Source organism: Lithobates pipiens, unplaced genomic scaffold (assembly GCF_037356315.1).
Source record: "Lithobates pipiens isolate NorthernLeopardFrog02 unplaced genomic scaffold, aLitPip1_a1.2 Scaffold_27, whole genome shotgun sequence".
Lineage (NCBI taxonomy): Eukaryota > Metazoa > Chordata > Amphibia > Anura > Ranidae > Lithobates > Lithobates pipiens.
In genome coordinates this window covers 154,251,314-154,276,845 of record NW_027507788.1, presented here as the reverse complement: position 1 = coordinate 154,276,845, position 25,532 = coordinate 154,251,314, and the positions used below count along the sequence as shown (strand labels likewise).

Below are 25,532 nucleotides of genomic sequence, written 5' to 3'. Positions count from 1 at the left end.
TATGCCTCTATGCCCATGCTTGATTTTAAAAAATATTTCTATACATACTCAGAGTTGCCCCCATGTACTTTTACCATAAATAGCTTATAGTCCACCTCATCGTCATTGATTTTTGCTTAGATGTCCCCTCTCTTCTTAAATGCAAAAAAAAAAAAAAAAAAACACAACACACTACTCATCCTCCCCACACTCCAGGGCTGCCCCAAGCATCTTCTTCCATGGTCCAATGCCAGTCAGTGTCAGTCTCTTTCAGGTTAAATGACACATAGAGGTCGATTTACTAAAACTGTAGGGTGTAAATCTAGTGCAGATGTGCATGGTAGCCAATCAGCGTCTAACTTTAACTTGTTCGATGAAGTTTTGACAAAAAAACTTATAGCCGATTGGCTAACATGCACAGTTGCACCAGATTTGGCACTCTCCAGTTTTAGTAAATCAATCCCATAGTATCAGAAAAAAACATGCACAAATTGAAGGAGCATGTAACCTGCTGAGGTACCCAATGGAGGGTAACCTTGTCTATTGTGTGCAGTCTAACCTGAGCTCTTCAAATATTTTTGTCCTCACTACATTGTATGAACTCACATCGCAGTCCCAGTGCATTTTGAATGCTTTTTTTTTACATAGTGTGACAGACCTAGCCGGGACAGAGGCTGTTGGAGGGGACAGAATGCGAGCCTCTTGCTTTGCGATTATGGGCCCTGGCATTTGGGGGAACGGTGCTCTTTGTGAGCTGTATGCCTGGGGATCCCTGAGGTGGTGTTACTTGGATTTAGATCCATGCCCCCCCCAAGATACACAGACTCTGGATATGTATTTGCCCTATTAGTAATAGACTGAATCACACTGTTGGGACACAAACTGTTAGATGCTAATGTCATCAACTCCAGCCACCTGTCTGTTGTGTAAATGAGTCTAGTCTGGCTTGTAAGAGTATTCCACACATTGTTGTTTGTGCCAATTAACCCTGTGTTTATGTTTATGGTAATGTGTATTGAATAGTCAATCAGTGAGCTAGGAGACAAAGTCTTACCCTGAAAAGTCCTATCTCTCAGACAATCATTCATTCCGCTTCCTATGAGCCCAAGCATCAATAACCCAACCTCTGGGGGGGGGGGGTTATTAAGCCAACCTGAGTACACAGAAGAATGTTGCAGAAAATGGCATCAAGTTATTATATTGCACCTTTCTCTGCACTATCCAGTAGTCCACCACTGCAGGAAGAAAAGGAGTAAAGAGGACCTATGGTAGCATGTGACAGGACTGAAGACCTATGGAAAAAAAGTATGCATACTACATTTTTTTTACAATTACATGAAGAGGGTGTAGTGTGGGTCTGGAGTTGGGCTTTACATTCAATGATATTTGAAATTACTTTAGCCACTAGTGTGCATTTTGGCAATCCTATCTTGTCCAGTCCTACTGTTCCTGAACTTCTTTTTTTCTCCCATTGTAATGTGTTTTTTGTGTGGGACATGTAGGGACATCAGGACGCAGAAGCTGTATTTGGAACATCAGGCTTACTATTAAAGGTCTAGGCAGAACCCTTATGGCTTCAGCTACAGGAGACAAAGACGTGACTGTGGACGTGGTATACTTTGACTTTGCCAAATCATTTGAGACAGTTTCCGGACACGGCTAATATGAAAGTTAAAGTCTACATGCGTCGAAAATTTGAAAATTCTGCTTTTAAAAATGGATATAAAATTGGCTAAAATACCATATTCAGAGAGTATTGATTAATGATTTGTATTCTAAATGGTGCTCAACATGCCATTGAGAACAGATGCTTGACAGTTTGAACAATTCTTTGACTGTGGGTAGTTTGAACTGGAAATCATACATAGAAAATTCTAAGATTTTGACACTTTAATTTCTCTTGTACTTTTGGCGACTGTTCCAAATACAACACAGATTGTTTTGTCAGCTTGAGTTAATGTACCATCTCTAAGTGAACATGTCAAAAATGTCACTTGGATCACTTTGCAGTGTTGTAGAGCTTTCATTTTACAAACAAATGAGTTTACTTTGGGTTGCATAATTATTGCTTGTTCAGTTACAGGCATGCTTCTTGATGTTCTCTAGAACAGGGGTCTCCAAACTTTCTAAACAAGGGGCCAGTTTACTGTCCTTCAGACTTTTGGGGGGCCAGACTGTGGTCACTGGGAGTAGAAAAGGTCCCAACATCAGTGGGAAAAAACAATGCCTCATCTTTGTTGTCAGTGGGAGGAATCGTGGCCCATTGTTGGTGTCATTGGGAGGAATTGTGCCCCATTATTAGTGTCATTGGAAGGAAATGTGCCCCTTCATTGGTGTCAGTGGGGGGGAAATTACGACCCATAGTTGGTATTAGTGGATAAAATAGTGCCCTAAGGGCTGGATAAAAACAGGCAAAGGGCCACATCTGGCCCCCAGGCCGCAGTTTGAACACCACTGCTCTAGAGACGTGCATCTTGAGTCTCTCTGTATGTGTGCTACCACAACATGAAGGTATGAAGCCAGCCTAAAGCTGGCCATAGACATTCGATTTTGTTTCACTCATCCAGCAGGCAGGCTGAAAGAAAAAAGCTAAGACCCCTTTCACACTGAGGTAGTTTTCAGGTGCATTAGCGCTGGAAATAGCCTCTGCTAAGCGAAGAGGTTAAAACCGCGCTAGTGTGTCAACAAAAAATGTTCAAAAGAAGCAGCAGCTTAATGTGAGATACACAACAAGTAGAATAGATAAGAGAAGCCATGCTAGAATAGTCCCAAATAGTGAATCAGGCGATTGAAAAATATGATGATATGTTTCAGTATTTGAAGATGGTGGGATAAATCCTTATGATAATGACATCACAGTGATCCACTCCAAGAACTGCACCATAGGAAAAACTTGCTTACCGGATAACAAGCAAAACCAGGCATGTGGCTATAGCCCAGCCATTGCCAAGACCTTTACTTGCACAGAAGATCTTAGGGATAAATAGCACTGGATAGATGGCTGCAATGATTTCTCATACAACGGCATCACTGTAAAGTCTGTGATCGTCTCGTTAGATGAGCCCAAGTACTGAACCAGGAGTGGAAGAGGGCGGTCGCCATCACATGCCCGGCCCAAAGCTGAGGCAGGAAACTCAAACCAAGTCAGGGGGTCAGCTATTAGGCAGGTCAGCTCATCACAATGCAGTCCCAGAGAGGATAGATGGTCTGATAAAAATCTTGCATGTGTAAAAACCAGTGTAAGACCAGTGATGTGGTTTCTCTGTCATGGGGAAGGATTGAATCTTTCTTGAGCTGATCTAATGAGACGATCATGGACTTTACAGTTGTGACGGTGTGTGAGAAATCATTACAGCCACCTATCCAGTGCTATTTATCCCTAAGATATTCTGTGCAAGTAAAGGCCTTGGCTGGGCTATAGCCACATGCCTGGTTTTGCTTGCTATCTGGTAAGCAAGTTCTTATAGTGGGGGTGCACTTCTTGGAGTGGATCACTGTGGTGTCATTATCATATGGATTTATCCCACCATCTTCAAATGGTGGGACGCCTGAAAACCACCTCCCATTCATTCCACATTCCAGTGTGACTTTTCAACTTTTCAAACTCAAGCAGTGCACTTGCGGGACGTTCCAAAAAGTCCTGCAAGCAGCATCTTTGGGGCAGGTTTGGAGCACTGGTGATCCTTCTAGTGATGCAACCCCCAATTCTACTCACTTTTTCCACTGCCTGGCCACACTGTTTTCTCTTTTTGCAATCATCTGAAATAAGTACCGCAAAAGCTTTTTCTTCTGTAGTGCTGACCGACATTTTACCCCCAATGGTGTACTCTCTTAAAGTGTTACTAAACATAGGACCCTGCGTTCACTATATCTGGTCTCCCACAATACACCGAACATGGAAATGCAATATTTTAGCAAATATAAACGGCTAAATACCGTTTCTCATCCGCAGTATATGGCAGTCTTGTAACATACCATATGCATCCTCCCAAGAAAAAAAACAAAAAAACTCTCTAGCAATACACACCAAACTGAGCACGTGCAGTGTGACTCCAAAGGCACTGTCTTATCAGGAGATGGGTTGGGGACTATGAAAGAAGGGGAGGATCAGAGAAGACAGGATCAAGCAGCTTTTTTTACACATTGCAGAGGATTAATTCTTCAGATTCCACAGTGAGTATAACAAGCATGCTTTACTGCATATACAGACCGATTTTACTCTTTAAGGAATTATTTTTCCCTATGTGCATTATTTTACATTTAGAAACATTGAAATGCAGTTTCCACTGCGTTGACCAATCTTCCAGTAATGCCAAAGCCTAGCATCAGATGCTTCCAATTATTTTTGTTTTTAGGTCACTGATTTTAGCTCAAAAAGCAATGATAATTTTAGGGAAATAAAAATAATTGGAAGCATCTGACCCTAGGCTCTGATAAGTACACATCATTTTCAACAGAGTGAGTGCCATGACCAGTTCATGTACTATAGCATTCCATAAATTGAATGTTGTAGATTACATTTAAAAGTTATTCTTAAGCCCCATACACACTATCGGATTTTCTTCTGATTTTTGTCTTCAGATTTACCAAAACCATGTAGTGCAAGGGCCTGCCTGATTGCATACACATTGAAACTCCTAAGATTTGACCTCATATTATATGGTTTTGGTAAATCTGAAGTAAAGAATCAGCAGAAAATCTGATAGTGTGTATGGGACTTAAGTAGGAAGAAATGGGATTATAGTATGGCCGGAGGCACTTACAATATGATGTGCATGCAGTCCTGCACAGATTTAAATAATCAATAAGCACACTTGTTCTCACCACCTAAATAAAGATAGAATGAGCAGTGTAATAATTGGGCATACAGGTGACCATTTTGTCTTTAACCAACATTTTCCTACAATTCCCCCTTGTTGTTGGCCACACCAAAACTCAAATATACAAAGGAGGGATAATGTGAAACAAAGGGATTACGCACAACATACAGAGGGGATCGAAAGTTTGGGCACCCCACGTAAAAATGTGTATTAATGTGCATAACGAAGCCAAGGAAAGATGGAAAAATCTCCAAATGCCATCAAATTACAGATTAGACATTCTTATAATATGTCAAAAAAAGTTAGATTTCCATCATTTATACTTTCAAAATGACAGAAAACAAAAAAATGGCATCTGCAAAAGTTTGGGCACCCTGCAGAGTTAATATCTTGTACTGCCCCCTTTGGCAAGTATCACAGCTTGTAAAAGCTTTTTGTAGCCAGCCAAGAGTCTTTCAATTCTTGTTTGAGGTATCTTTGCCCATTCTTCCTTACAAAAGTGTTCCAGTTCTTTGAGATTTCTGGGCTGTCTGTCACGCACTGCTCTTTTAAGGTCTATCCATAGATTTTAAATAATGTTGAGGTCAGGAGATTGTGAAGGCCATGACAAAACCTTCAGTTTACGCCTCTTGATGTAATCCCCCCTGGATTTTGAGGTGTGTTTTGGATCTTTATCCATTTGTAGGAGACATCCTCTCTTTAACTTCAGCTTTTTCACAGATGGCATCAAGTTACCATCCAAAATTTGCTGAAATTTTATTGAATTCATTTTTCCTTCTACTTGTGAAATGTTCCCTGTGCCACTGCTGCTATACAACCCCAAAGCATGATTGATCCACCCCCATGCTTAACAGTTGGACTTAGGTTCTTTTCATTAAATTCTGTGCCCTTTCTTCTCCAAACGTACCTTTGCTCATTCCGGCCAAAAAGTTCTATTTTAACCTCATCGGTCCACAGTACTTGTTTCCAAAATGCCTCAGGCTTGTCTATATGTTCATTTGCAAAGTTCAAACGCTGATTTTTGTGGTGAGAACGTAGAAGAGGTTTTCTTCTGATGACTCTTCCATGAAGACCATATTTGTACAAGTATCTCTTTATAGTGGAATAGTGTACCACAACTCCAGTGTCTGCCAGATCTTTCTGGAGGGATCATGCAGTCAAGCGTGGGTTTTGAATTGCTTTTCTCACAATCCTGCGAGCTGTTCTGTCTGATATTTTTCTTGGTCTTCCAGATCTTGCTTTAACTTCCACGGTTCCTGGTGACTGCCATTTCTTAATTACATTCCGTACAGAGGATATTGACATCTGAAAACACTTTGCTATCTTCTTATAGCCTTCTCCAGCTTTGTGAGCGTCAACTATTTTCAGTTTCAGTTTTCTAGACAACTGCTTAGAAGAACCCATGGTGCTGATTGTTGGGGCAAGGTCAGATGAGTCTGGCCATTTAAAACCTTTGAGATTGACATCACCTGGTCTTCCCAGATAATGATTGGGAACAATCCATGACACTGGTAGGTCTCAGCTTTGCAAAGGGGCCAGTGCATGCTATAAATTCTGCAGGGTGCCCAAACTTTTGCAGATGCCATTTTTTTTGTTTTCTGTAATTTTGAAAGTGTAAATGATGGAAATAAAATCTAACTTTTTTTGACATATTATAAGAATGTCTAATCTGTAATTTGATGCCATTTGGAGATTTTTCCCATCTTTTCTTGGCTTCGTTATACTCATTAATACATATTTTTACCTGGGGTGCCCAAACTTTCGATCCCCACTGTACATCCAAACATTTGCATTGTAGTTTCACTTTTTGAAGAATGACTCTTCTTCATTGGACAGCTTTAAAACTTCTATAGATTCCATGTTCTTCTGTAAATCAGAAGGGGTGTGTGTACAGTCATTATACACTATATTGGCAAAAGTATTGGGACTCCTGCCTTTACATGCACATAAACTTTAATGGCATCCCTATCCTAGTCCGTAGGGTTCATTATTGAGTTGGTCCGCCTTTTGCAGCTATAACAGCTTCAACTCTTCTGGGAAGGCTGTCTACAAGGTTAAGGGGTGTGTCTATGGGAATGTTTGACCATTCTTCCAGAAGCACATTTGTGAGGTCACGCACTGATGTTGGACAAGGAGGCCTGGCTCACAGTCTCCACTCTAATTCATCCCAAAGGTGATCTATTGGGTTGAGGTCAGGACTCTGTGCTGGCCAGTCAAGTTCCCTCACCCCAAACTCACTCATCCATTTCTTTACGCACCTTGCTGGTGCGGCAGTCATGTTGGAACAGGAAGAGGCCATCCCTAAACTAATCCCCCCTCCACCAAATGATTTGGACCAGTGCACAAAGCAAGATCCATAAAGACATGGATGAGCGAGTCCGGGGAGGAGGAACTTTCAGGGTCTTTCAGTTCCTCATTGATGGCCTTCAAAGTTTCAGCATCTAACTTCAATCCCTTTAGTTTCTTCCTCATCCATTCAAGTCATATTGCTAGAATAGTTATCGCAAATCTCTCTCTTTCTTTAGTTCTGCATTCTGTACCATTATCCCATAACAGCTGAATCCCACATGACAATCCATAATTAAGCTGTTCCCAGCTTCCTCCCCTGTGGAACTATTCCGTGAACCAGGGACGTTGCTAGGTGGCAAAAAGACCAAGGGCTTCATTCTGAGCCCGACAAGGTGGAGTGGGTGGGTAAACTCACCTGCTGGTTGTTGCCTGGCTTACCCGTGCCCATCATTGCTGACCACTAAAAACTGACCTACCTGACCCACACTGACCATTTCACCGACCTACTCGACACACACTGACCTACCTGACCCAAACTGATCATTACACTGACCCACACTGATCTACCTGATCCACGCTTACCTACCTTACCATTACACTGACCTACCGGACCCACACTGACCTACCTGACCTACCACCTCTTCATTCCCCCTGACTCCAAAAGGTAATACCCTGATCGCCGCCACCTCCCACATGGGGGAGGGGGGGGGGAATTGGGGTGTGTGTGCGATTGCCGCATTCCCAGGGTATGGTGTTAGTTTGCTGCCCCCCCCAATGTATTAAGCACCGACCATCACTGATTGAAATGTACTGTAATTGCATTGTCCTTGTTTAGAATGTAAAGCCCTGCACAAACTGGTTGTACTATATAAACCTTTAATAATAATAATAATAATAATAATAATAATAATAGTAGTAATAATAACGTTTTATACAATTTAAATCATTGCTTTCAGTATCTCTGGTACACATCAATGGCCCAGTACTAGTGGGTAGCACTCTCACCGAGTAATAAAAAGGGTCGCTGGTTCAAATCCCAACCACGACACTACCTGCCTGGAGTTGCATGTTCTCCCTGTGCCTGCGTGGGTTTCCTCTGGGTACTCCAGTTTCCTCCCACATTCCCAAGACATGCTGGTAGGTTAGTTGGCTTCTGTCCAAAACTGGCCCTAGTATGTATGAATGTGAGTTGGGGACCTTGGATTGTGGGCTCTTGAGGGTAGGGAGCGATGTATGTTTGGAGCGCTGCATAAATTGGTGGTTCTATATGGGTACCTTAAATGAAAAAGGATATAATATCTGTATCTTAATGAGATACAATGTATGGGGGTAGGGACAATTGTAGACACTCATTCAGGTTGAACTGGATGGACTGGTGTCTTTATTCTACCTCACTAACTATGTATATAGCAAAATCATTACTAAACTAAAAAATAAATATTGTATTTGGATCATCTTCTGGTACATAAGAAAAGTCACAGCTGTTTATACACATTTTCATTCCAGGAGGTAGATCCTTAACGCTTTCTACATCTGCAGATACTTGTGATCTGTTGAAAGCAAAACTTCAAAACAAGTTAGTTCACATAAATATTCTGTCAAACTTCATCTTCAATCATCTCATTGATTTTATGAGGGTTTAATGGTGGTTCCTCCTCAAATTCCTCAGGGACATTGAGGTTAGAAGCAGACAGTATTCAGAATACTTATTTTCAATGTGACAGCATTTATCCAATTTCTTCTTTAACCACTTGCCTACAGGGCACTTTCACCCCCTTCCTGCCCAGACCAATTTTCAGCTTTCAGCGCTCTCACATTTTGAATGACAATTTCTCAGTCATGCAACACTGTACCCAAATTACATTTGCGTCCTTTTCTTGACACAAATAGAGCTTTCTTTTGGTAGTATTTAATCACTAGGGTTTTTTTTTTATTTTATGTGCTATAAATAAAGAAAGACTGAGAATTTGGTGAAAAAATGCCTCTCTTTCTGTCATAAAATTTTGCAAATTAGTAATATTTCTTCATAAATTTTGGCCAAAATGTATATGGCTACATATCTTTGGTAAAAATACCCACAAAATGACCCAATTTTGGAAAGTAGACACTCCAACGTATAATCTATGAGGCATAATGAGTCTTTTGAACTGTTCATTTTTACCAGAAGTTTTAGGAAAATGTGGAAAAAAAATGAAAACGCATGTGTGATACCACATGTGTGAGATATTTACACATAAAGTTGTATTTTTAAGATATTTCCAACACATAACATGTACATAGCAAAAATGACACCCCAAAATACATTCTGCTATTCCTCCTGAGTATGGTAATACCACATGTGTGAGACTTTTACACAACCTGGCCACATACAGAGGCATACCAGTGAAGTAGCAGCTTCAGGCTTTCTACAAGCATAAGTGACAAATCTCATTTCTCAACCACCTATTACACTTTTGAAGGCCCTGGAGCACCAGGACAATGGTAATGCCCTAAAAATGTCCCCATTTTGGAAAGCAGACACCCCAACGTATAGTCTGAGGCATAATGAGTCTTTTGAACAGTTTATTTTTTTTCCAGACGTTTTTGCAAAATGTGGAAAAAAAATGAAAACTAATTTTTTTTCCACAAAGTTGTCATTTTTTAAGATATTTTCAACACATAACGTGTACATAGCAAAAATGACACCCAAAAATGCATTCTGCCACTCCTAAGTATGGTAATACCACATATGTGAGACTTTTACACAGCCTGACCACATACAGAGGCCCACCATTAAAGTAGCACCTTCCGGCGTTCTACAAGCATAAATTACACATCTACTTTCCTGACAGCCTATTATTTTTGAAGGCCCTTATATTTCTAACACATAGCGTTTACATACCAAAAATCACACTCCAAAATAAATTCTATTGAGGAAAGGGTAAAAAAAAAAAAAAAAAAAAAGTATTACTGGTTTTAGTAGTGTCTTCAGAGGAGAGAATTGGTGCAGGTGGCAGGCAGGAATGTGCTTAGTAGGGATGAGCCCGATGTTCGAGTTGAAATTAAGTTTCCTGCCCAGTTGCATGCTCGGATAAGGGTCTGGTATGGATTTTTGGGGACCCCCACGTCTTTTAAAAAAAAAATAATTGGCTTGGGGTTCCCCTGTGGGGCAATCCCATGCCGTTTTTATCAATTAACTTTTATGTGTATTGCCGGGACCGTCAGTTTGTTATAGCCACGAGTACTTTTAAATTACTTTTTTTCCTCGGACTGTTCTAAACACAGCAAACATGCGCCACTTTACAGGCATACTATACACACCCCCCAGGTACGACATTTAAAGGAATATTACATTTTTATTGTTTCACTTTAAGCATTATTAAAATCACTGCCCCCGAAAAAAATGTCAGCTTTTAAAACTTTTTTTGCATTGATACTTGTCCAATGGGGCTGGACCCAGGTCCCCAAACACTTTTCAAGACAATAACTTGCATATAAGCCTTTAAAATTAGCACTTTTGATTTTTCATGTTCGCGTCCCATAGACTTTAACGGTTTTCGCACGGTCGAACAAATTTTTTGCCTGTACGCATGTTCTGCTGTGAACCGAACCAGGGGGGTGTTCGACTCATCCCTAGTGCTTAGCAACAATAGTAATTATCCAGGCAGCAGGCAGAAATATTGTCTGTAGTCAACACAAGGATATCGTCAGCACAGCCAAAGCATCTGTCCATAGAAATTGTCCAGACAGAGACAGCCAGCAAAGCCATAATATTGGTTCTGGTACACCGTTGCCTCCCTGCACTCATTGTACCGCTGTCCAGCCCTTCATAAACATACTGCTTCTTGCTACAGCAAATTATTTCCATAGTCCAGGTAGTAGGCAGAGGTGTGGTCAATTAATGCTGCAGGCAGGGGGGTGGCGGCAGTAAGTCAGCAGCAGGCTGAGGGCTGCAATCAGGTAAGACCTGTGCACAGGGGTAGGGGGGCTTCAACCCACCCAAATCTCTATGAAGCCTCCGGACTGTAGACCCTAATCCGGAAATTACGAAACCTGGAGACAACAAAAACATTGTTTTCTCCATCCGGAAAAACATTTCTGGAGCCTTTCACATGTGAGACCCCTGTGTTCTACAGTTACAGGGCAACAGATCAGTCCAAGCGGTAGGCAAAAACATAGTCCATAAAGCAGGCCAGGGTCAGTTCACATGGAAGCAGTCCAAGCAGTAGGCAGAAGCGTAGTTAGTAAAACAGGCCAGGGTCAGTTCAAATGGAAGGCAGTGGCATGGTTTGAGGAAGCATGGGAAATGGTCAGCACAGATGATGAAAATGGGGAAATGGTTAAGAATGTGGGCTAATATTTTAGGGATGTGTGATATAGTCTGAAGCATTCACTAATGCAAAGGCTGGGTTTGAAGGGACACTGGGGACAATGGTAGCTGGTATCTCTTTGAAATCCTTTATTGCTGCATACTCAACATCTATTCTGGCATGTTCAGCCTGAATTTTAGGAAGCGGGCAGGGCTTTCGGTGGATTTGGTGTAAATTATGTAGGCATTATAAATGGCCAGATGAATTAAATAGAGCGCTACTTTGTTGTACCAGACACGGGACCTCCTTATTGCTAAATAGGGCTGAAGCATTTGGTTGTTGAAATCCACACCCCCATGTACAGATTGTAATCTTGTACACATTTTGGCTTTACAATGGGACCTCGTCTCCTCTGAGCTTCAACTGTAGTGTCATAATGGATGGTGAACATCATGTACACAATCCTTCCACCTCAAGGCCAGCACTTCATTGCATCTCAAAGTTGCCCTTTCTCTTTTTCGAAATTTCTTATTTACTGTGGCTTGTGGGAAGCCCTTCCTATTCTTTCTGGAGGTTCCACAGCCCAGGGTTTCTGCGAGGTATAGGTGTTTGAAAAGGGGCAGGCTGGTATATAAGTTATCTAGGTATATGTGGTAACCTTTCTTCAGCAGTGGGTATGGCAAGTCCCATAAAATTTTACCAGGTGTGCCCATGTAGGCCGGGCACTCAGGGGGCTGGAGCTGGGAATCTCTTCCTTCCTATATGTGGAGCGCATACAGATAGCCCGTGATTCTCGCAAAGCTTATAAAACGTCACTCTGTATTTGGCCCTTGTGCTAGGAATGTATTGTTTTATTCCTAGCCGGCCTGAAAAGGGTACCAGGGACTCATCAACACATATATGCTTATCGGGGACATAGAGTTCTGCAAATCGTCGGGAACAGAAATTAATGAGTGGGCGAATTTTATATACTTTATCCTAATTTGGATGATTGCGGGGAGGGCATTGGGTGTTGTCACTGAAATGAAGAAAGCACATTATCATCAGACCAGTCCAACAATATGCCAGATCACCCGTAGGGAGGTATGTGTTTTTTTATATTATTGAAGGTGTCATATAAAAGGTATAACCATACCTGCAATGTATATCACATATTGTAACAAAGATGCATCCTAAAAGAGAGCACTAGTCCATAGAGACTGATAAATGAACCGTACTCACTATGATCCTATTACATACACATATCCATATTGGGAGCTCATGTGAAAGAAAATAAAAAACACAGAGAGAGCCATTGGCGAGTACCGAATACACAAAACCGACACAGCTGTCTAATAAATTCTAAAATAATATGCATAACTATATGTCAAGTACTATACAATAGGAGAATATACAGTGTATCTTTATAACTTGAAGGAAAACTCCTCACCTCAATATGTCTCACCGCTGTTTGACCCATATTATTTTGGAATTTATTTTAGAATTTATTAGACGGCTGTGTCGGTTTCGTGTATTCGGTACTCGCCAATGGCTCTCTCTCTGTTTTTTCATTCACATGAGCTCCCAATATGGATGTGTGTATGTAATAGGATGATGGTGAGTACAGTTCATTTATCAGTCTCTGTTATGGACTAGTGCTCTCTTTTATGATGCATCTTTGTTACAATATGTGATATACATTGCAGGTATGGTTATACCTTTATATGACAGCTTCAATAATATAAAAAACACATCCCTCCCTACAGGTGATCTGGCATATTGTTGGACTGGTCTGGACACAGATTATAGGGGCCTTTTTTGGAACTCTCCCGGCTGCATTCATTCCAGGTTTCATTTTTGAGGTATGGTGTTTGTGCGTTTTGGGGGTAGTTTCATAAAACATATACAGTGGTGTGAAAAAGTGTTTCCCCCCTTCCTCATTTCCTGTTCCTTTGCATGTTTGTCACACTTAAGTGTTTCGGAACATCAAACCAATTTAAACAATAGTCAAGGACAACACAAGTAAACCCAAAATGCAATTTGTAAATGAAGGTGTTTATTATTAAAGGTGAAAAAAAATCCAAACCATCGTGGCCCTGTGTGAAAAAGTGATTGCCCCCCTTGTTAAAACATACTATAACTGTGGTTGTCCACACCTGAGTTCAATTTCTCTAGCCACACCCAGGCCTGATTATTGCCACACCTGTTCACAATCAAGGCATCACTTAAATAGGAGCTGCTTGACACAGTAAGGTCCACCAGAAGATCCTTAAAAGCTACACATCATGCCGAGACCCAAAGAAATTCAGGAACAATCGAGAAAGAAAGTAATTGAGATCTATCAGTCTGGAAAGGTTTATAAAGCCATTTCCAAAGCTTTGGGAATCCAGTGAACCACAGTGAGAGCCATTATCCACAAATGGCGAAGACATGGAACAGTGGTGAACCTTCCCAGGAGTGGCCGGCCGCCCAAAATTACCCCAAGAGCGCAGCGACGACTCATCCAAGAGGTCACAAAAGACCCCACAACAACGTCCAAGGAACTGCAGGCCTCACTTGCCTCAGTTAAGGTCAGCGTTCATGCCTCCACCATCAGGAAAAGACTGGGCAAAAATGGCCTGCATGGCAGAGTTCCAAGGAGAAAACCACTGCTGAGCAAAAAGAACATCAAAGCTCGTCTCAATTTCTCCACAACACATCTTGATGATCCCCAAGACTTTTGGGACAACATTCTGTGGACCGATGAGACAAAAGTGGAACTCTTTGGAAGGTGTGTGTCCAAGTATATCTGGCGTAGAAGGAACACTGCATTTCATAAAAAGAACATTATACCAACAGTAAAATATGGTGGTGGTAGTGTGATGGTCTGGGGCTGTTTTGCTGCTTCAGGACCTGGAAGACTTGCCGTGATAAAAGGAACTATGAATTCTGCTGTCTACCAAGAGATCCTGAAGGAGAATGTCCGACCATCTGTTCGTGTACTCAAGCTGAAACGAACTTGGGTTCTGTAGCAGGACAATGATCCTAAACACACCAGCAAGTCCACCACCGAATGGCTGAAGAAAAACAAAATGAAGACTTTGGAGTGGCCTAGCCAAAGTCCTGACCTGAATCCTATTGAGATGTTGTGGTATGACCTTAAAAAGGCCGTTCATGCTCGAAAACCCTCTAATGTAACTGAATTAGGACAATTCTGCAAAGATAAGTGGGCCAAAATTCCTCCAGGACGCTGTAAAAGCCTCATTGCACGTTATCGCAAACGCTTGGTTGCAGTTGTTGCTGCTAAGGGTGGCCCAACCAGTTATTAGGTTTAGGGGGCAATCACTTTTTCACACAGGGCCATGATGGTTTGGATTTTTTTTCACCTTTAATAATAAACACCTTCATTTACAAATTGCATTTTGTGTTTACTTGTGTTGTCCTTGACTATTGTTTAAATTGGTTTGATGTTCCGAAACACTTAAGTGTGACAAACATGCAAAGGAACAGGAAATGAGGAAGGGGGCAAACACTTTTTCACACCACTGTATGTATATATATATATATATATAATTTTTTTTTTTTTGCTTAGTGGGTATGTTGTGGCCATGCTCATGGGCACACGCAGAACTTTTTTCAGGGGGGGGGGGCATCATTTTAGGATCGCCCATGCACCGCCCCTTTTCAACAATGTCATTATCACACTATCATGATCAGAGACTGCAGACGTAGTACAGTCCCTAGCATAAGTAATGGATAATGGCCAGCAGGCCCTTTTACCAGACCCAGCGAAACTACAGCAGTGATCCATCTGGCTGGATGATTGCTCACTCTGGTTTCCCCGGGGGCAACTCTTGTCAGTAGGGTAGCATGTCTGTAACCTGGTAGTGGCTCAGTCTTTCTCTCTCTGGTGACACTGGGCAGTGTGGCTCTCTCTGGTGGCAATGGGCAGTGTGGCTCTCTCTCTGGTGGCGATGGGCAGTGTGGCTCTCTCTCTGGTGGCGATGGGCAGTGTGGCTCTCTCTCTGGTGGCGATGGGCAGTGTGGCTCTCTCTCTGGTGGCACTGGGCAGCGTGGCTCTCTCCCTGGTGACACTGGGCAGCGTGGCTCTCTCCCTGGTGGTGATGGGCAGCGTGAACCTCTCTCTGGTGGTGCTGGGCAGCGTGAACCTCTCTCTGGTGGTGCTGGGCAGTCTGGCTCTCTCTGGTGACGCTGGGCAGTCTGGCTCTCTCTGGTGACGCTGGGCAGTCTGGCTCTCTCTGGTGACGCTGGGCAGTCTGGCTCTCTCTGGTGACGCTGGGCAGTGTGTCTCTGGTGGAGCTGGGTAGTGTGGCTCTCTCTCTGGTGGTACTGGGCAGTGTGGCTCTCTCTCTGGTGGCGCTGGGCAGCATGACTCTTTGGTGGCGCTGGGCAGCGTGGCTCTCTCTCTGGTGGTGCTGGACAGTGTGGCTCTCTCTGGCTTCTGCCCAGCACACTCCTCGTTCTTTGTCCTGTAACACTCTCTCCCTCAGCTTTTTTCCATGCTGCAGTCTCTCAATCTCTCTTTTGATCAAGCTGTAGCCTCCTCCCTGTGGAAAATGGGGCCACCAATCTTCAGGACTACATGTTCCATGATGCTCTCCTCTTCTAGTCTCCTTTGATTGGCCCTCAGGTATGACCAATAGGGAAAGAACAGAGTGGGCAGGAAGCTGGGCGAGGAATCTGGTGAGAGCCGCTGTCTCTTCTCCCTGACAGGAGAAAGGGGGGGGCGAGCGGGGGAAACCTCTGATAGACCACAGCTCACCTTTCTCCTGACACTGCGCTCCCGAGTCCTCTGCTGGACTGAGCAGGGAAAAGAGCCCGCAGTCACACTACATTAATTGTGGGGCTTGACAGCACCTTGATGGGATAAGATCAGATCCCTGATTCCAGGGGGGGGGGGTGCTTGACCCCCCTTGCCCCTACCTGTGGACGCCCATGGTCATGCTTGTGTAAGTTATACTTTGTTAAATTCTTTGAAGTGTGATTTACTAATTTTTGTTTCTTTTTTGTTTACACATCTAAGGTTGAGCATGTCATGTTTCTTATATTATATTTTAATTAAATATCCCCATCCTCGTTTTCCTGATGAAGCCGTCCTGGTAAAACATGTCAAAATCATTGGACGTGGAAATATTTTGTATGCGACTACAGTGCATTCATTTGTCGTTAATAGGCAATATGTGTACACCTATGGATATGACTGTAACTGTATTCCTTACTTTTTTTTAGAAATGTCTTTCTAAATAAATTTTGTATTTTTATAATATAATTTGTGTTGCTTCCATATTATGTACCTTTAAAGTCCCACTCTCTCTATCTTTTTATAAGCACTGATGTGGTGACTGATGTGACTGTTGGGTGACAGCTGTAATGGGGGGGCATGTGACAGCTTCTCTTTTTTGTCTTGGTGCAGTAAACTACAGCACACACATAGATAACTCACAGCTCCTGGCTCTTCTCTCCTCACACTGGAAACGGTGTGTGAGGAGAGAAGAGCCAGTAACAGCTAGTAACCAGTCTTTGTTTACATTTAGTGATCGACTGTGAATGGATCACAGCCGATCACGTGGTAAACAGCCTTTGGCTGTTTACCCTTGTCAGTGACAAGCAGTATTCCTGGGAACACGCAACCAACGACATGACTGCGCTGAGCGCTCCCGATCACGCGCACGCGTGGTCTAAAGCGGGGAATACCCATTTGTGATTGGCCGCGACTTAATCGCAGCCGATCACAACGTGAACAGCCATGCCCAATGACTGTTCACCCCTGTCGGTGACATGCTGTGTCTTGGGGACACACCGCCATTGACAGTGCAGGGCTGCACACCCGCGAGCATGCCCTGTGTGAATCAGCCACCGTCATTTGACGGCGGCCCAGAACAAGGGCCCCACCGCTCCGCCGTCATATGAGGGTGGGCAGGCGGCAACAGGTTAAAATCCCATTTATGATCTTTAAAAGATTAGTATGGGAAGTTTGTTTTTTCGGGAATCATACTTACCTAGGTGGATGCAGCATCTGTCCCTTGCAGGCTCTAAAACCGAGCAATCAAACACCACTAATTGCTTGTTTCTCAGAGCTCCCCAAGCAGAGAGCTGGTGACTGTCAATCACTGCAGCACTAAGCTGTGAAGGGGGTGAGAGCGGCCAGCTCAGGCTCTCAGCGGCTTGCTAAAAGGCTGAGCCAGGTGCTGGTCCGGGCATGTGGTTAGATTCCAACATATGGTCACAATCTTTCCCAAGCCTGGACCAGCTCTGTGACATCAGCCAACAGTGGTCTTCAGCCCGCTGACTGCTGAAAACTGGTCACAGAAGTGCAGAACGAACTACACTCCTGTGATCCACAGGGGAAGTACAGCCAAACAGCTGTACTTCTCCTTTAATTATCCATTTGCCAGGGAGATTTTACACATACTTGTTTCTGGTCAATTTCCCAAAAGTTACAATTTTCCTTTCAGACTTTATTAGCAAAATGAGGTCCATTATGTAATTTTAAATTATTACATGCTCTGCATCTGGCTATCACTGAAAAATCTATGGAAAGAATAAGTTTATAGTGTGGAATTAAGAGCAATGAGCCATGATTGGATACAGTCAGCATAACAGCATCCAATCTTGGCTCTGACAGTGCTCTGTGCCCTGATTGGGCAAAGCTTTTACTGCTTCAGCCAATCAGGGCTTTCAATGCACTGTGCATCGGCGCAGTGCATTGTGGTCATTCGGCTGCAAACGGTCAAATGACTTGATAATTTGGTTGTTTGGAGAACGTCCGAACAGCCAAAGTTCGGCCTGAACTCAGGCTCAAGGCGAACCCTTCGCCCATCCCTACATGGCAATATTTGCCCACTCTTCTTTTCACAAACACTCCAAATCTGTCAGATTGCGAGGACATCACCTGTGCACAGCCCTTTTCAGATCACCCCACAGATTTTCAATCGGATTCAGGTCTGGGCTCTGGCTGGGCCATTCCAAAACTTTAATCTTCTTCTGGTGAAGCCATTCCTTTGTTAATTTGGATCTATGCTTTGGGTCATGTTCAGCTTTCTAGCAGAAGTCTGAAGGTTTTGTGTCAATTTTGACTGGTATTTGGAATTGTTCATAATTCCCTCTACCTTGATTAAGGCCCCTGTCCCAGCTGAAGAAAAACAGCTCCAAAACATACCCATCATCAGTATTCTGGCTGAGGGAAGAAGGTATAAAATATACATATTTGTATATTGACTGGTACAGATCAAAAAACAGACGTATGCAGGCAACTAGGATGGCATGAAGGCTAAATAGGAGGGTCAAAAAGAACAAGGATGTAAGACTTAAATATGCAACATCCACACGGCAATGTTGCCTAAAAAGGCACATGAGAGCAATGGATTAAACACGCACCATATATAAATATAAACGTGCAACACCATATTTCCTTATCCGCTTATTATTAGAGAAATAGTCTAATGCTTGGAACATCATTTAATCCTGGAAATGATGTGGCGTGTAAGTCATACACCCATTTCGTTTCTCTCTGTAGGACACGCTGATCAAAATTGCCTCCTCATGGGTCCTCATAAATCCTATTGAGGGCTGCAAATTTTAATACATGGGGGTCATACTTATGTTTGAAGGCAACATGGTGTCACTGTGCCATCAAACGCAGCCACTGTGCCCATCAATTGCCACCACTGTGCCATCAAACGCAGCCACTGTGCCATTAAATTCAGCCACTGTGCCCATCAAACGCAGCCACTGTGCCCATCAATTGCCACCACTGTGCCATCAAACGCAGCCACTGTGCCCCATAAAATGCCGCCACTGTGCCATCAAACGCAGCCACTGTGCCATCAATTTCTCTCACTGTGCTCATCAATTGCCGCCACTGTGCCCATCAATTGCCACCACTGTGTCCATCAATTGCCACCACTGTGCCCAGCCACTGTGCCATATCAAATACTGCCAGAGTGCCCCTCGCTGGCCTGCTGTCTGCACTTACCTGTCTCGGGGACGGTGGGACGGCTCCTCGATGTCTTCTCCTGTCTTCTCTTCCCGTGCTCTGCTATGATTTGAAGCCTGGCATCCAATCACAGCGCCTGACATTTCAGCCAATCAGGTGATGGGTAACAGATCCGAACACCTGATTGTCCGAGAGGTGGTTTAGTGTTAGCAAAGCGAATATTAATTTTCTTTTCTAACACACAGCTGAGTGACCTGCGAGCGCCATGCTCACCTTTTTTGACGCCTATTAGTGCCTATGGCTCTAATCAGGTGCTTCAAACCCACCCCCCGCCACTGTAATTCAAGCACCCTGCGCCCAAAAAAGGGGCCGGGTGCCTGAATAGGGGGTGGGAGCGGCGGCCATAGATAGATTCATGCATTGAATGAATCTATCTATTGGTGCTAGAGGGGGTGGCTGGAGATAGGGGGTGGTGCCTGTGCGCCCTTATGGACGCACTGCCACTGGTCCCTCCATAAGTAAATGGCAATTACCATTTACTTATGGAGGGACCATTAGTTACACTTCCTGATGGCAGAGTCCATAAAAGGGGATAATCTACATATTTGTATTCAAATTTTCCACCCTCTACAGGATTTATGAGGACCCACGAGGAGGCAATTTTGATCAGTGGATCCTACAGAGAGAAACTAAACGGTGTATGACCTACATGTCTCACAATTCCCGGGATTCAGTGATGCTCTAAGCTTTATGCCGTGTACACACAACCGGACTTTTCGACAGCAAAGGTTCGACGGAACAAATCCGTCTGACAATTCGGCCGTGTGTGGGCTTCATTGGACCTTTGCTGTCAAAAAATCAGACGGACTTTAGATTTAGAACGTGTTTCAAATCTTTCCGACGGACTTGAGTCCGGTCTAAAAATCCGTTCGTCTGTGTGCTAGTCCGAAGGACGAAAACCGACACTAGGGCAGCTATTGGCAACTGGCTGTGAACTTCCTTATTCTAGTCCGGTCATATGTCATCACAGTCAAATCCGTCTGACTTTGGTGTGATTGTGTGTGGCCAAGTCCGTTCATTCGGAAAGTCCGTCAGGAAGACCGTCGGACCTAGCCTGCTGGAAAGTACGGTCATGTGTACACGGTCTTAGACTGTTTCTCTAATAATAAGCGGATAAGGAAATATGTTGTTGCACATTTATATGTATATATGATGCGTGTTGAATCCATTGATCTCATGTGCCTTTTTAGGCAACATTGCCATGTGGATGTTGCATATTTAAGTCTTACATCCTTGTTATTTTTGTCCCTCTTATTTAGCCTTCATGCCATTCTAGTTGCCTGCATAAGTCTGCTTTTTGATCTGTACCAGTATCAGGTACTCAGTATAAAAAAATTATGTATTCAATATATAAATATGTAACATGATATGTGTGTATGTATACATTATGGACAATAATGAAAACTGTATGTGGAACAATACATAGTTATGATTGGGTCAAGTATATTTTTTTATTGGTATTTGCCATATCCATCGGACATGCGTTCTTTTCATTACTGCCTTGTCACATTTATATGGAATGGTATTTTCCTTTTTTCTTAATTATCCATCCTTCAACAATTTGGGTATTTGGAGCTCTAGGCAATGACAAGAGACAAAGGCGTAGCCTGAAGCTTGTGGGCCCGATGCAAAAGTTGACCTAGCCCCCCCCCCCCCCCCCCCACTACTTCCAACGTGCATGCCGATACATCCAACGCACACCAAGATACTCAAAGTGGCTTAAGAATTTTGAATTCCCAGAGTTCCTCTTTAAATCTGATTCTCCAAAGGTAATCCTTGTCCTCTGAGGATGAGGACTCCTGGCAGGTCACTTGGCAGAGCTCCTTTCCAATCCCAGCACTGTATACAGCTCTGTGCCCATCAAACGCAGCCACTGTGCCATCAATTGCTGGCAGTGTGCCCATCAATTGCCGATACTGTGCGCCATCAATTGCTGCTACTGTGACCTATCAATTGCTGCCAGTGTGCCAATCAATAGCCGCTACTGTGCCCCATCAAATGCTGCCAGTGTGCCCATCAATAGCCACTACTGTGCCCATCAATAGCCGCTACTGTGCCCCATCAATTGCTACCAGTGTGCCCATCAATATCCGCTACTGTGCCCCACCAAATGCTGCCAGTGTGCCCATCAATAGTCACTACTCTGCCCCATCAATTGCTGCCAGTGTGCATCGCCCTGCACTTACCTGTCTCGCAGCGGGTCAGCAGCGGTGTCCTGCGTGATCCTCGATGTCTTCTTCCATTCTCTCTATCAGGCGTCCAATCACAGCGCTTGACATTTCAGCCAGTCAGGTGACAGGTAACAGACCCAAGCACCTGATGTTAGCAAAGCACCAGTGTTAACAAAGCGAATTCCTTCGCTTTGCTAACACACGGCTCTAATCAGGTGCTTCCAAAAAACCTTCCCTGTATTTCAGGTTCTTGGCGCCTGAAAAGGTGCCGGACACCTGAATAGGGTGTGTCAGCGGTGGCCATGGATAGATTCATGCAATGCACAAATCTATCTATGGTGATAGAGTGGTGCCAGGAGAGATGTGGAGGCGCTCCTGCACCCTTTATGGACGTACCACCACTGGTCATAGGAATGTTCTAAGCAGTGCTGACATTGTTTTCCCCTATGGGATCTTCTCTCATGTATGTGAATTAATGTTTGGCCAGCATGTATCCTCCGACTGGGCATGTATGGACTGGAGGCTTCTTCCCTTCTCTGTATGTGCCTGTGTGGTTGGGCGGCGCCCAATGGGGTAACGATCTACAGCTGCCTGTGAGGAGGGGCAGATATAAATAGTTCACAGCAACACCTTCAGTGTGGTTTGTTTATACCGGGGAGGCACTGGACTGTATGCTGCTATGGGTAAGCTGTTGGGCAATGGTCATCTTATGCTGCATTGCTTTGCTCTAATTAGCTGCTTGAGCAATTTCCTGATGCCTTTTTCCTCTTTGTTTCGTCTATCCTTGCAGCTGGTTTAAATATCCCTATGGAACCTATATCGTTATATTGACTGTGGGCAGGTATAGGAGAGTTTGATATATCCAGTTTGGAGGCAATATATATTTGTCCATATGGGTTATTGTTGAAGCTCCTGTTACTGTGGACTGAAAACAGGTGAAAGGATGTTGGTTGTTCTACCCTTCTCCTCTACTCTCCCCTTTTAATTATCTTGATACTTATGGTGTAGCTCCTTGCTCCCCTGGTGAACCATATGAGTTTATGTTCGTATCTATATATCTTTATGCATTCAAGTAGATCTTTTATATGCTATCACCTATTTGAATGTTCAATTTGGCTGCTTTCTGTATAGTAACTTGGATTAATATGCTGACTATTGCAGCCCTATACATGGTTGCTGGTATTAGTAAGAAAGTGCCTCCTGCTTTACAGGGTGATTATTTCTGAGCTCTCCATGCGGAGAGATTTCTATGCTGACAGGGAAGCTCTGTATCTGTGTGTATGTCCTCTAGATATAGCAATGTTTAAAAGTTGTGTGAGGTGCTGGGGTGTTTTGTTTGGGGGGGGTTATCTTCTGATAGTGAGACCTGTTCCTTCCAGCTACCCCCAAGTGTGTCCTGATGCAGCGAAACGGGTTACTGTATAGGGGCTCACTGCTGTTAATTTGATGTCAATTCTCTTGTTTACACTAGATACTCATTACTATCATACCTATTGTATGTGTGGTGTTTTTTTTTTTTTTTTTTTTTTTTTTTTTTTTTTTTTTTTTTTTTTTTTTTTTTTAGGCCCCTTTCACACGGAATGGATCCATGATGATCTTCCCCATGAACATCAGCTTGCTCAGCGGGGATCGCTCTGTTTATCCCCGCTGAGCCGACAGATGACAGGGTGGTCCCGGCACACTGTGCAGGGACCGCCCTGTCTGATCTCCGCTCTCCTCTATGGGGGATCGGATGAACACAGACTGTCTGTAGTTCATGCAGATGGATAGAAAAACAGGATTTTCCTCCGCCTGCGGAGATGGACGATATCGGGTGTCAGTGGTTTCAACTACGGACACCCGCTATCCCATAGGGATGTATGTCTGTATTTCATCCGCAAACGCATGGATGAAATGCAGACATGCGGTCCTCGTGTGAAAGGGGCCTAATTCTATTTTTACTTGACCTATTTGATATGACTTATTGTTAATACAATATTCTTGCTCTGTATCATTGTCCAAATTAGGGCCCTGTGGCTCTTTACCCTTTCTTCAAATCAAGTTTATGCTGATTTGGCTTTAGGAGTGTTTCAATTTTTTATTTTTTATTTTTTCAGTTCTTGGTAATGTCACTGGTGTGCCATTTTCTGCACTTGATGATGGTCTTCACTGTGTTCCATTGCATATCTAATGCCTTGGAAATGTTGTACCCTTCTCCTAACTGATACCTTTTAACATTAAGATGGAAGCTCCCTGTGGACCATGGCTTTTGCTGTAGGATGTGACTCGGAAAATGTCAGGAAAGACCTACTAGAACAGCTGAACTTTACTTTGGGTTAATCAGAGGCACATTAACTCATGTACTAACTCCTACTTAACATGAGTTTAAATGTGATTGTTTAATTTCCGAACACAGCTACATCCCCAGTAATAAGGTGTACACCACCCCACCCCTCCTCCGAAAAGATTTAAGTTTGCTTTTCAATTGAGTTGTACAGTTTATAGGTTACATTAAATGTGGGGGAAAAGTTCTGAGATTTATATAGTACATATAAATTATCCACTTACAAAGAAACAAAGGGTCTCATTTTTATCATGGGTGTATTTTAAATTATCAACCAAAAATCCAAAAAACACATGACACAAATGTTATAAATTTAAGTTGCAGTTCAGTGAGTAAAATAAGTATTTGATCCCCAAGCAAAACATGACTTAGACCTTGGTGGAGGTAAGTTGGTGACCAGGTTTGCACACATCTCAGGAGGTATTTTGGTCCACTCTTTACAGATCTTCTCTAAATCCTTAGTTTCTTGGCAACTTAAGTTTTAGATTCCTCTAAAGTTTCTGTAGCGGCGACACTTTTGACAAGGTGTCCGCTATGTACAAATTTTTGTTTTTCCTCAGAACAGTAAAGGGGTTGATTGTGCAGGTTTAACTTGGGCATCAGTTTGGCTGAGCTGTGTTAGGGTTCTGCCTGGTCATGTGTACAGGTAGGTGCACATGACAGGACCAGAACCAGGCCTGGTTGGATGCTTTGAGTATCAGCATTCCCGGAGCCAATCAGTGGGTGCGTTTGGCCCCGCTGAGGAGTCTGGGGAAGGGTACTTAAGAGGCTGAAGTCACATGTTCGGGGGTTGTTCATTAGGCCAGAGCTGCCTGTTCCTGAATCTTGACCAGAGTAGCTCCGCGAGGGGGCCCGGTCACGGGAGCGTGTGCTGCTCCCCAACATGGTAAGTTTGACTAGACCCGCATGGTCTGGGGTAAGGATCCATCTGTTCACGAGTCTCGGAACCGGCTGGTCTGAGGCGCAGTAACTGAGGGAGGAATCGAGGCGTCCGGGTGTGCTCTCGACTTGAAGGGGCACCGCAGCTTGTGTAAGCGATTGGGGGAGGACTCTTCGGAGGAGGGCCAACAAGCTGGCATCCCAAGAAGTGCCTGGTTGCTGGGTTGTCAAGGACCCTAACGAATCCATGCTTTTCCAGTACTGCCTAGGAGACAGAACGTTCCGGGTACTGAGGAAAGGTTCCTGTTCACTTTCGGTTGCAAATTTATTGAAGGTCAGACTTTGCAATTTCCGGATTAAGGTGCTGACTGCCATAATCTGTCTAGAGATTTGTTCAGCTTTGAAGCGCCCAGCTGAGAGTGGCTACTCTCTGGGTTGCATTAGAGACTTTCTAATGATTAGCAGTTCAAGGTGCCTGAGTTTCTTCACCCTTGCCCTCTGTTCCCATACGAGACTGTGTTTGTTGGATGTTGCCCCTGCAAATAAAAACCTTTCTAAAGGACTTTTATGGTGTCCGCGTCCAAAGTCGTTGGGTACTAACCCTGGGAACCCCTAGACATGGAAGAACAAGCCAAGCGGAGGTAACCGGTAAGCCCAAAAGTCAAGGCCGCCCCATCGAGGGTTATGGCCGCTACATTTCTATAGGATTAAGATGTGGAGACTGGCTAGGACACTCCGTGACCTTAATGTGCTTCTTCTTGAGCCACTCCTTTGTTGCCTTAGCAGCATGTTTTGGGTCATTGTCAT

At 43.6% G+C, this 25,532-nt stretch overlaps 1 protein-coding gene across 4 annotated transcripts in view; it reads left to right on the top strand.

Annotated features, from left to right (window-relative positions):
* LOC143934248 (carotenoid-cleaving dioxygenase, mitochondrial-like) overlaps positions 1-25,532 on the top strand; it is a 132,056-nt gene that overhangs the window by 31,751 nt on the left and 74,773 nt on the right. The window contains exon 1 of one of the 4 annotated variants that reach the window (XM_077457693.1): positions 1,230-1,284. The exons of 2 other annotated variants lie outside the window; for them this stretch is intronic. In XM_077457693.1, the coding sequence (XP_077313819.1) occupies positions 1,245-1,284 (40 nt within the window). In that variant the 5' untranslated portion in view covers positions 1,230-1,244. Of the gene's footprint in view, positions 1-1,229; positions 1,285-22,173; positions 22,207-25,532 lie in introns of those variants that run through there. One more of the 4 variants, XM_077457695.1, reaches the window with a different exon arrangement.